Below are 13,201 nucleotides of genomic sequence, written 5' to 3' on the forward strand. Positions count from 1 at the left end.
AAAGATTGCGCTCCCGTGCTCTAGTTGGTCGATCCGCCGATTCAGGGAGAGTAGCTCCTATCAGCTACCGTTTGGAACTGCAACACTTCCTCCATGTGGTCCTCTACATGGCTCGCCTGCTCCCCCAGTGAGGTAATTTCCGTTCTCATCTGGTCCATGGATTTCTGCGTCGTCTTCTGGAAGGTGTCTTTTTGATGTCCTGGACAAATTTGATAAGTTCTTGTTGTGTGTGTATAGACCCCCTTGAGTCCCCTCGTCCCCCTCAGATTCCATGTCACTTCCCGAGGAGCCTTTGCCATTTTCGACTGCGGAGGCCGCACGGGAGTCCCACCTGAAAAAATTTGACATTTATTGTGCATTTGGTTCGCCCGTCCTATTTTACGGTTTTCAGGTAATCCTGTGGCTCAGATTAGGTTTAAAATGGTGTGGCTTTTCCGCTCCCATGGGTCGTAGCTATCCTACACGTCTGCACTCGTGTCCTGTCTGGATGTTTTAAGCATACTCCTAACGAAGGAGAAGGTTGAAAGCACCTCTAGAACTCAAGATATTTAAGATTTTCTCTTCTCCACTCAGATATTTCACTCATGGCGCTGCCCCCATGTCATGCCCTCTGCCAGTTCTACGTGATCAACAAAGACTTGTCATGCCAGCTGTATCAGCGATCAGGAGACATGGGCCTGGGAGTGCCCTTTAACATAGCCAGTTATGCCTTACTCACTTACATGATTGCACATGTCACGGGACTAAAGGTATGATTCATCTAAGTGGACTCAATGCTGTTGTAATGTATATAAGCATACTGTACACTAGGTTGATAGGAAAAGGGACAATCATTTTTGTAACCTTAGGGCTTGAAAGGATGGATTGAATGTGCAATCTTGCTCCGTTTTTTGTTCTTGCATATTCTTGTTTTTTTTTTTTTTTTTTTTTCTCATTCGTTTTCTACATGTGGAAAATTAATTTCATTATTTAGAAATCACTTATTTCCATAAAAAAAAGTTTCCTCATTTTATGTTGAACTTTTTAAATATCAAAAACATCAACAATTGTCTTATCTTGTTATTAGTTGTTTTCCCTTTTTTCTAAATAAAGCCTAGTAAATGTCTAGAACAGATGGCAATGAATTATTGTGAAAGTGTTAAATTACCACAATCTTATTTACATCGGTGTTTACTAGTTGTTACTCTGCTGTTAAGTAATATGGTGAATTATAAAATCCAGTCCCTACAGTTTTACATAGCAGTAACAGTGGCGTATCATTCACTTTTGTGTGAGTATGCACACACAAATGTATAAGATTTGCATGATTCATTGTGAATTTGATTGCTCCTTTGCAGCGCATTTAACAGCAACCCGAAGGAACATGTGCAGGAAACAGATTTGTTAGAACATACTGTATACATGTGTTTTCTGTTATTCTTTAGACCTGCTGTAATAACCTGTGCTTTTCTTGTTTCGATGTACAACCTGTGTTTTTATTTATTTATTTTTTTTTGATTCCTCAGCCTGGCGATTTTATACACACCATGGGGGATGCTCATGTATACCTTAATCATATTGATCCTTTAAAGATACAAGTAAGTTTCTTGTTTTGGAGGTGGTAGACTAACACAAACATGTTCTGTAGTTGGGTTGTAGGCCCTGCAGAACTTACTCAGTGTCGCTTGCTCCTGTTATTGTCTTGTTATCGTAACAGACCAAGTGATGCGGTGCCAGCAATAATTTATTTTATTAATTAATCTTTAAAAGGGATAATAAGGCTTTTTGAACAGTGCTAACAACAATTCAATATGTCCAGTCACAGCCAGCAACAGATCTTGCGGGAACTCAATTGGTATGAAAAATGTGCAAAAACTTTATTCAGGACATACTGAAAAATACAAAAAGGTAATCCCACGCGTTTCACGCCAAACGGTGTTGTCTCAAGGAGTAACGAGTGGAGAATGAACAAACATACTTGTTGTGGGGAGTGGGATATTTATATGTAAACAGTGACACAAATTATCAAGTTATAATATTTAACATTGCTACAATATATGGAGCAACACAACTGTAATACATATATGGAGTGACCCGATTGAATACATATGTAATGACTGAAAATAAACATTTATCTCCTTGTGAAAATACAGATTCTCTATTCCAATAATTATGGTTCGACACAGGTTTCTTGCAGTTCCAAATATCATATATTCTTGAGGCAGTTTATAAAACCCAGCTTAAGTTGGTATAGGAAAGGACATAAACAGGCATTTTACAGGTTAACAATGGAGAACAGACTTGGGCATCAATTTTCTGTTTTTGTTTTGATGTATCTATTGAGAAACTTGATCACAATTAAGCAGTAATAAGATTAGCCGAGAGCTGCGTATAACAAAAATAATAAAACATAAACAAAAGCCTGAGCATAATAACCGTTAAGGAAATTAAAGTGTTAACCCTTCCCGGGAGGCCTAACCACCCACCCTGGGGCAACTACAACCTTAACCCACCCCCTCTACCACCAACAAACTGGGTACTGCTGTTTAACCCCCTTCATTACCTTGGCGGTTAGCCACTAAAGTAATGAAGCTTGTTATTTTTATTACACAGGATTAAAGTAGTCTCTGGAGCTGAACCGCATTATTTTCATGTCTGGGGACCCCTTGCTTCCCGAGTACAGGCCCCTGTGTGGGGTGCCGGTATCTCTTGCAAGTTTAAATGTTGCGGTCATGGAGACAGAGACCGGTTTTCTGCACAGCTCTTCGAGACTAGTGCGGCCCTGTAGGATTAACGCAATGGTTTTTGGGCATGGGGAAACTGCAGTCGGGCAGAGGGGCCAGGTTATGTTCAGCTGCAGTTTTCTTGCAGCCAAACTTCAAATAAGTGATACTGTATAGATGGCATTTAACAATTATCTGCTCGAGACCCGAATCTTCTCTTCCTCGTCTAGTTTTTAGTCAAGCAAATCAACAAGATACTGTAGATTACGCCGATCATAAACTTCAAATATGTCTCTTCATCCCCATTGTGGGCAGGCAAACCATCACTATCACTCCGGCCGCAGGTTGTATGCGTGACCACAGAATCAGTAGATGTCTGATTTGAAAAATCTTTTCAGAGGGAGTTTACTGATGTACATAAATATATCTATAATGGTAAACAAACAAATCAATATAAGCCCTCTAAAAAGCGCTGGCCTACACACTAATTAAAGTGAAGGTGGTTATATCAAAAAATGTGATTGACAATAATGTGATATAAATATAAAGCAGCCTAAGGAACAAAAAAACAGCAGATTATTCCAAATCTGTACAAACAATACTAATACACAAATTAATCGTTCCTGGCGCTGTGAATAAAGTCCAAAAATACCGTGAACCAACAAGGCAGTCTCTAGTATAGGCTTCCTTAGGCAGGTTGATGGTCTTTATAGTGATATTTCAGACAGGGGAGTTGTAGTCCTTAGGAATGATGTTCAGCTGTTTCTGAAATAACAGAAAAGACAACAGGGCACACCAATTGCGTAGTGTGTTTCTTCAATTGTCTCCCTATCTAAAATCCTAGAATCCTACTTACAGGATATGGGCTAGCAACATTCAGTTGAGAGAATCTGTGACATCCGTCCCTTTCCTTCAGATCATCTCACGGATCCCACGTGGTCTGGTCTGCTGGAATCTCCCTCACTCAGTGTCGATTTTTCACTCCAACACTCCCACAGGTTCAAGAGTGGGAGGGGGGGGGGAGGGGGTGGAAATTAAACAATACTAGTGTGATATCGTACAGGATTTAATAGCTCAAGAAAAAATGTTAAAATCACACTTGCATAAATACAGGGTATCAAATACCGCACAAACTGCCGTCCGCAACCTGCACTGCTCCTATAGACTGCCGAGGAGAGAATCGCCGCACGCTACACTCGATACCGGAACCTCGAGTGACGTCAGCGATGCCGCAAACCGGAAACTGGAAACCGGAACTCTCCTCGCGTCAGGAACTACGGGTGCTCAGACGTTCCAAATCACTAAGCTCCTCCTCCCTACGCGTTTCGTGACCCGTTGTCACTTCGTCAGGGGATAATGGAGCTTAGTGGATAGGTTTTTTATATACAATCCTAAATGGAAGGACCTTCCTATAAAGGGATGGGCTAGGCATTTAAAGCTGTACACTATATGATTCTACAATTGATTGAAAAGTAAAACGGGATCAAATAATGGTGCCTACAACTACTATACCTAAAATTCATCAATAGTATAAACAAAAGGGGGAAGAATATTAAGGAGGGATACCTTAAATTACTCCTGTGGCCTTTAAAATGAATAATTAAAAAGTTACACTTAATTTGGACAAATATATCAACTAAATTAAAACATTACATATATATAGAAAAATTAAAAATTAATTGATAATATTGAATGTAGATATGGAGAATTGTACATTACTGTCAATAACATTTAAACAATTCAAAAACAGTTATATGGAATTGTACACTATTACCTATATACTAAGACATTTACAAATGGTTATTGAAAAAGGTTAAAAGACACCAGTAAATCGCTAAAACATTATTAATGGCCTGGTTTTAGGAATCTTTTAAAAAGGCCGCTAAGTCAAAATCGATATTCAGGCCGTGGGGGGACAATGTTTCAATAACCATTTGTAAATGTCTTAGTATATAGGTAATAGTGTACAATTCCATATAACTGTTTTTGAATTGTTTAAATGTTATTGACCGTAATGTACAATTCTCCATATCTACATTCAATATTATCAATTAATTTTTAATTTTTCTATATATATGTAATGTTTTAATTTAGTTGATATATTTGTCCAAATTAAGTGTAACTTTTTAATTATTCATTTTAAAGGCCACAGGAGTAATTTAAGGTATCCCTCCTTAATATTCTTCCCCCTTTTGTTTATACTATTGATGAATTTTAGGTATAGTAGTTGTAGGCACCATTATTTGATCCCGTTTTACTTTTCAATCAATTGTAGAATCATATAGTGTACAGCTTTAAATGCCTAGCCCATCCCTTTATAGGAAGGTCCTTCCATTTAGGATTGTATATAAAAAACCTATCCACTAAGCTCCATTATCCCCTGACGAAGTGACAACGGGTCACGAAACGCGTAGGGAGGAGGAGCTTAGTGATTTGGAACGTCTGAGCACCCGTAGTTCCTGACGCGAGGAGAGTTCCAGTTTCCGGTTTGCGGCATCGCTGACGTCACTCGAGGTTCCGGTATCGAGTGTAGCGTGCGGCGATTCTCTCCTCGGCAGTCTATAGGAGCAGTGCAGGTTGCGGACGGCAGTTTGTGCGGTATTTGATACCCTGTATTTATGTAAGTGTGATTTAAAATTTTTTTCTTGAGCTATTAAATCCTGTACGATATCACACTAGTATTGTTTAATTTCCACCCCCTCCCCCCCCCCTCCCACTCTTGAACCTGTGGGAGTGTTGGAGTGAAAAATCGACACTGAGTGAGGGAGATTCCAGCAGACCAGACCACGTGGGATCCGTGAGATGATCTGAAGGAAAGGGACGGATGTCACAGATTCTCTCAACTGAATGTTGCTAGCCCATATCCTGTAAGTAGGATTATAGGATTTTAGATAGGGAGACAATTGAAGAAACACACTACGCAATTGGTGTGCCCTGTTGTCTTTTCTGTTATTTCAGAAACAGCTAAACATCATTCCTAAGGACTACAACTCCCCTGTCTGAAATATCACTATAAAGACCACCAACCTGCCTAAGGAAGCCTATACTAGAGACTGCCTTGTTGGTTCACGGTATTTTTGGACTTTATTCACAGCGCCAGGAACGATTAATTTGTGTATTAATATCTATAATGGTAATTAAAGAGATTAACGTTTTTTTGTTTGGTGCAAAAAGAAAAGTCCATAGTTAAAAACCTGTAATTCTGGTTGCATTAATGTAAAGTCCAAGATATTAATAACATTAGTACCCTCAATATTTTCTCCTTTTCTTCAACTCCCAATGCTTTCCTCTTCCTATTGTGTCCAGATTTTCTCTGTCTTTTGAATAACGATTGGATGAAGAATCCTAACCTCGACTCCAAAAGATCCTTCTGGGGAACTGAGCCTCGTCAGCTGAAGAGGCATTAGATTAGTTCCCTGAAAAGGACACTGTGAGAGAAATGGTCATAGTCAGGTGTATCTGTGTCTGAGCAACTACCAGTATTGTATGTTCCTATTGGTGATCTTTTTCAGGATGGACTTAGCCAGTCGTGATGTCCTCCTATTGAATTTATTATATGGAGATTTCTTAAAGGGTGTTTTCCTCAACATATAGACCTGGTTGTGCGCATAATCAAGCCCGTCTCTCATTTATTCTGTCTCATTGATATTGTTTTTTTTTCAAGTGTATATGTGCTTCTAAATCCGTAACTTCTTTTTCAGCAATCTATTTGTCTTTCATTGTGTTGAATTGTCAAGTCCATTAATTTAAATGAACGTTCATCAAGTGTCAAGCTGCATTGTGCTTCAAACTCACGGTCCTCAAAACCGTGCCTTGGTCATACGCAGTCCTCTCGGAATGCGCTTACTTTTGCGATCGTTTTGTAGCGTCACAATGTCCCACCAGATCCGCAGGTACTGAGCTATATATTTATCTAGGCGAAAAAAATGCATTTTGAGATCTTCTGAGTCCTCAGTGTATAGCTCTTTTATTTGGATCGAACACACTCTGCTTTTTTTTTTTGTTCCTAGAAGTTCTATTCGAACAATTGAAAGTAAAATGTGACTTACTTATGGATTCAAATCCATGATTGTATTCAAGTGTAGACTGTTGTGCTCCTGCAGTCGGTGCCACTACACCAAGCTCAGCAGTTAGAGGCCCCGTGCTCTCCCCCCACAACAATGAAACTGATTACCATGGAGGGTGGGGCCTCTGTAACACTCTTACCTTCTCCTCCGGTATCTCCCCACATCATTATGGCTCTGTGACATCAAATGGCACCTCGTTGCCAAGATAACGGGACCCTGGTGACGTGGTCATGCCAATGCCATTTGACGTCGCAGAGCTGCCGCCGGAGAAGGTAAGAGCCGAGCCCGCACATGTGACTGCACTGAGCCACACAAACATCCCAGCTTGAATAATAGAATAAAGATGCCTGAATAAAGTGTAGTCCGTTTACCCCCTCCCTAAGTTAGATTAAGTCTGCTACTCCATTTGTACTATACTGTGGTGTGGTGCGTACCTGCGAGGTAACAGGAGTGCTGAGCACTTCCGCGGTGCTGTGGGGAATCAGGACAGGTTCACAAGTTACCGCTGTTAATTGGTTGCAGCACCTCCAGTCAGCATGGATCCTCTGGATAGAAGGATGGTCCAGACTGACACCTTTCTTTAGCCCAAGTCAGTGAATCACACTGGTATCTGGTTCCATGGTATTTATTGGTGTTCAAGATCACATGAGACAAACGCATCCCCCTACACCATGTGGGAATTTTTCTTCTTTAAACATTCAATGCTTTATTGCTAATGGTTCAATTCCTGCATGTGTATTATATCAAATATATTCATATTCAACTCCCACATGGTGTAGGGGTGTGTATGTGTATATATACACATACACATATATATGTGCATATATTCAGCATCACACGCGGTACAAGAGACAGTCCTGTTGGCGAACATTTCTCTGACTCTGGCCATAAGATGAACGATCTGAGGGTTGCCATACTCAAAGGTAATCTTAAAACCCCGAAAGAGAGACGGTTGCATGAATACAAATTTATGCAACTGTTCGGGACACTTAGCAGTGGCCTAAACAGAGATCGAAATTTTATGAGTCATTACTGACAGTAGTGAACTCTCGTCCCATAAGCGCTAAAGGCCATGTCTGTACATACTGTGCTATATGTATGCACACACAGCTGTCTCTCACACATACTAATACTCCTTGTTTTTCCATCCCTATACACCAATAGGGACCACTAAGTATCCACACACACTTTTAGTTGTGCTACTAACTCTCACATTTCCACACCCACCCACATCATTTATATCCAGTCCCACTCCACACACACCTTGTGTTAAGCACTGTATATACCGTGGGCTCTCCATTCATTTTTATTCACACTGATACACATACACACTCTTTCTTCACTTGCTTTCAGTAACCATTTAACACCTCTAGCCATAAAACACATCCACACCGGGGGAAGGAACAGCACAGATAACATTCCAAGAGACACTGTTTTTAAGTTTACCTTTTGCTTCATTCATTGTAACATCGCCGGAAGAAGAGATCAGTGTATCTCGAAAGCTCACACAAATAAAAGCATTTCGTTAGCCACAGAACGGTATAATCTATTTATTTTTTAATTTTTTTGATTATTGAAGCTCGGCTAACACGGTACTGATACCTCTACGTGTGTGTGTATATATGTGTGTGTGTGTGTATATATGTGTGTGTGTGTGTGTGTGTGTGTGTGTGTGTGTGTGTGTGTGTGTGTGTGTGTGTGTGTGTGTGTGTGTGTGTGTGTGTGTGTGTGTGTGTGTGTGTGTGTGTGTGTGTGTGTGTGTGTGTGTGTGTGTGTGTGTGTGTATATATATATGCAGTGGTTGACAAATCACCAAAAAATCTACTCGCCACACAAAAAAATCTACTCGCCACCTGGTACCAAACGTGTGCTGCTTGGGCCAATATTTACTCGCCCGGGGGTTAAATCCACTCGCCCGGGGCGAGCAAATGTATAAGTTTGTCGAACACTGTATATATATGTGTGTGTGTGTGTGTATATATATCACACTCACACACACACACACACTGTTCGACAATCCTATACGTTTACACGCCCGGGGCGGGTGGATTTAACCCCGGGCGAGTAAATATTGGGCCCAAGCAGAACACGTGCTTGTTTTTTTTAAATTTCCCTGCTCGCGCTGAAGAAAAAAAATTCCCCCTACCTGACTGCTGATTGGCGCGCGCTCCCAGGCTTTGTGGGCGCGCGGCCACGCTCTATATGAGCCCGCCCCCAACGAGCGGCCATTCTTTCTGGCCGGAGATCTATTGGAGGGTAAGTACTCTCCAATCTCTGCATGCTGCGGCTCCTCTGCTCCTTCCCTGCGATTCCCCCTTACTCCCCGCTTCCCACGCAGGGCAGGAGATGGTAGTGGGGTGTCCCCCCTTCTGTCCCTGTCCCCGCTTACCCCGACTTCCCGTGCGATCCCCGTGAGGGGCAGGAGATGGTAGCGGGGTGTCCCCCCTTCTGTCCCTGTCCCCGGCTTCCCTCTGATCCCCGCGCGGGGCAGGAGATGGTAGCGGGGTGTCCCCCCTTCTATCCCTGCTTACCCCGACTTCCCGCCGATCCCCGCGCGGGGTTGGAGATGGTCACGGGGCAGTGGTGGTGGTGCTCCGGTCTGCCCGCCTGACCACAAGCTTCATGCCGTCGAGGGGAGCAGGGCAGTGGCGGCCACGGCGGGGCTGACTGTCCCCTGGGGCGCCCGCTGGGGGACACCTCGCCACGTGCCTCCCACCCACCCTGCCACCTCCCCAAAGCTTCCACTACCCCCAGTCAGTGTCAGTCACCCCCCACCCCCAGTCAGTGTCAGTCACCGCCCAACCCACCCATCCAGTCACCCCCCGCCCCACCCACCCAGTCACCCCCCCGCCCCACCCACCCATTGGAGGTGCAGGGGGGGTCTTTGGAGGTGCAGGGGGGGTCTTTGGAGGTGCAGGGGGGGTCTTTGGAGGTGCAGGGGGGGGTGATTGGAGGTGCAGGGGGGGGGTGATTGGAGGTGCAGGGGGGGGTGATTGGAGGTGCAGGGGGGGGGGTGATTGGAGGTGCAGGGGGGGTGATTGGAGGTTATGGGGGGGAGGTCATTGGAGGTGCAGGGTCATTGGAGGTGCAGGGGAGGGTGGTTGGAGGTGCAGGGGGGGGAGAGTGATGTGAGGTGTAGGGGGGGGAGAGTGATGTGAGGTGTAGGGGGGGGAGAGTGGTGTGAGGTGCAGGGGGGGGAGAGTGGTGTGAGGTGCAGGGGGGGGAGAGTGGTGTGAGGTGCAGGGGGGGAGAGTGGTGTGAGGTGCAGGGCGGGAGAGTGGTGTGAGGTGCAGGGGGGAGAGAAGGATGTGAGGTGCAGGGGGGGTGGGATGTGTGTGGTGTGCAGTGGGGTATTGTGTGTTTGTGGAGAGAGAGTATTATGTATGAGGGTGAGAGATGGGGGTATGAGAGATAGATGGGGAGTATCGCAAAGGTTGATAGTGAGGGGTTCTGGGGGAGATATGAGGATGATGATGAGGTGCTGGAGGAGAGATGATGATGATGATGATTTTACCCGTGCGGCCCAAATTTTTTTTCCTTGGAGCATTTCGGCCCTTCTCGCTTTACGAGTTGTGCAGGCCTGTACTAAACCCTCATCCTCTACAGTTGGACAATTGGACTATTTATTTACACCACTGTTTATTATTTTAAACACACATTGTATTGGTTTGCGCTGTTTGTTATATTTTTATACTAGCTGATATACCCGGCGTTGCCCGGGCGTGGAAGGGCAGGGGGCATGGAGTGGAAAGGGGGGGGGCAAAGGGCAGGGAGGGGGGGAACTCAATCCCCCCCACACACTCAATCCCCCCCCCACACACTCAATCCCCCCCCCCCCACACACACTCAATCCCCCCCCCCCCACACACTCAATCCCCCCCCCCCACACACTCAATCCCCCCCCCACACACTCAATCCCCCCCCCCACACACACCTCAATCCCCCCCCCCACACACACTCAATCCCCCCCACACACCACACACACTTAATCCCCCCCCCCACACACTCAATCCCCCCCCCCACACACACACTACACACACACACACACACTCAATCCCCCCCACCACCAACACCAACACACACACAATCAGTCCACAATTTCACCTGGGGGGGCGACATGCTCCGATCCCCCAACCCCCCCATGCTGCTGAAAACGGGAAGCAGACAGGAAGAGAAGGAGGGCTTGTCTGTGTGCAGAGAGAAGCCCCGCCCCCTCTGCAAGACACAGACATAGAAGCAGCAGCACGGATCTCCTGGCCCCGCCCCCTCTGCCAAGACACAGACATAGAAGCAGCAGCACGGAGCTTCTGGCCCCGCCCCCTCTGCAAGACACAGACATAGAAGCAGCAGCAGCACGGAGCTTCTGGCCCCGCCCCCTCTGCAAGACACAGACATAGAAGCAGCAGCAGACGGAGCTTCTGGCCCCGCCCCCTCTGCAAGACACAGACATAGAAGCAGCAGCACGAGCGCCCGTGCACAGCTCTGGCCGCCCCCAGGTTTCCCTGCAAGCTGCTCGCGCCCCCCCTACATAATCGTGCGCCCCACAGTTTGCGCACCGCTGAAAACACCCACCTCCCCACCTAGTGTGTGTTTGGCCCGTCACTCCGCCTCAGGCCAATGAGGTGTGCGGGGGCGGGCGGCCCAAGGGACCAATGAGATTTCCCCTAGGGACACCAGACATCCAGACAGGCATACAGTGCTTTCACTAATATAGTATAAGATATATTTTGGCATCGTGTGTGTCCTACACATTGTAGCAGCATCCATTACATCTAAAAAAATATATTTTTCAAGTTGAGTTGTACTTTTGCGCACTTTTGTATTTTTTCTTTCATATACATATATGTAGCTATGTATCTAGCTGCAGGGAGAATTTAGGTTAATTCTAGTTTTTTGTGTGTTCCCTGTGCTAAGGGTTAATTTTCTGCGCAGTTCTGTTTTCTTTCCAGATGCAAATATTATACTGGTCGTATGGTCCCAATCGCCACATAAAATGTACATTCAAGTATACAGTTTTGGAAAAAATCATTACAATATGCTGTGAAAGTCCTGAATATACTTACTTCACCATATTGGCTTCTTCTCTTTATTTTTAGATATACTAAACCCCCATCCTCTACAGTTGGACAATTGGACTATTTATTCACACCAGTGTTTATTATTTTAAAAACATTGTATTGGTTTGCGCTGTTTGTTATATTTTTATATATATTTATTTATTTTTAAATGCAGAACATATTTATCACATCCCATTCACTTCAAGCCGTGCCAAAGAAGCTGTAGGAGCAAGCAACTTTGAAATCGCTAGTTTGTAAATGGTTATTACAATTGATAGTACACATGATGTATGTATTGGAGGTATACCTGTACTGTGACCTTGCAAGTAATGTTGAAACAGCAGCCTGTGTATATTAAGATGGCAAACTCCCACCCACCCCCTTCTTAATTATTATTTTTTTTTTAATGGATGGTTATGGGGTGCTTACTGGTGAAGTTACCAGTATCACTAACTGGTTTCTACAAGGGGTTTAAATGGTTGTCCAATAGCAAGCTTCAACAGGCGACATTGTGGCTTCCTATAGGGCCTGAGTGACATGGAGAATTGAACGGCTGTTTTGTTTGCCCTAGAGTGGCAGAGACTCCACTCACTTCACTGGTGTGTATCTCCGAAACCAGGGGGGTAGAGGGGTCCTGGATAGGGTGACCAGGCGTCCCGGTTTTTCTGGGACGGTCCCGTTTTTTTGTGTTCTGTCCCGGGTTTTGGCCCTGGTCCCGGTATGCAGCGGGATGAGGATGCCGCCGTGCAGGAGCAGGTTTTTTTTTTTTTTCCTTCTATGCAGTATGAATGGATGCCGGGGGCGGGACTTAGAATGCCGGCCGGGCCGCAGGGGATTGGCTGCAGGTCAGAGGAAGCCGGGGGCGGCGCTTCCGCTTCCTTCTGCAGAGCACACGGTGAGTGGTGTGTCTCTCTTCCCGCTCCTCTGTCGGCTGCGCGGTGTCTTCACCTTCTGCCCAGGGAACCCTTGGCTGCCCGCCCGGGGGTGATGGGCTGGGGGGGGGCGGGGTTTGTACCTTTTGAGTCTCTTCCCTCCTGTCCCCTTGGTGGGGGAGATGGGCAGGCGGTGGATGCAGGGCGAGGCGGGGAGCCACCTGCTCGTCGCTGCCTCTGTACTCCAGTGTGTGTGTGTGTGTGTGTGTGTGTGTGTGTGTGTGTGTGTGTGTGTGTGTGTGTGTGTGTGTGTGTGTATCTGGCTGTGGAGAGAGAGAGAATAGAGGGATTGGGAGAATGGGGGTGGAGAGGGAAGGGAGACAGAATGGGGGGAGGGAAGGGAGAGAGAATGGGGGGAGGGAAGGGAGAGAGAATGGGGGGAGGGAAGGGAGAGAGAATGGGGGGGAAGCAATTAGAGCGAGAATGGGGGACAGGGACACCAA

General features: G+C 45.5%; 1 protein-coding gene across 1 annotated transcript in view; it reads left to right on the plus strand.

Moving 5' to 3' along the window:
• Positions 1–13,201, plus strand: part of TYMS (thymidylate synthetase) — a 30,500-nt gene that overhangs the window by 15,586 nt on the left and 1,713 nt on the right. Inside the window, exons 6-7 of the mRNA XM_075585256.1 lie at positions 574–749; positions 1,506–1,577. Coding sequence (XP_075441371.1) covers positions 574–749; positions 1,506–1,577 — 248 coding nt within the window. The remainder of the gene's footprint in view (positions 1–573; positions 750–1,505; positions 1,578–13,201) is intronic.

The sequence above is a fragment of the Ascaphus truei genome, chromosome 2 (assembly GCF_040206685.1).
Source record: "Ascaphus truei isolate aAscTru1 chromosome 2, aAscTru1.hap1, whole genome shotgun sequence".
Lineage (NCBI taxonomy): Eukaryota > Metazoa > Chordata > Amphibia > Anura > Ascaphidae > Ascaphus > Ascaphus truei.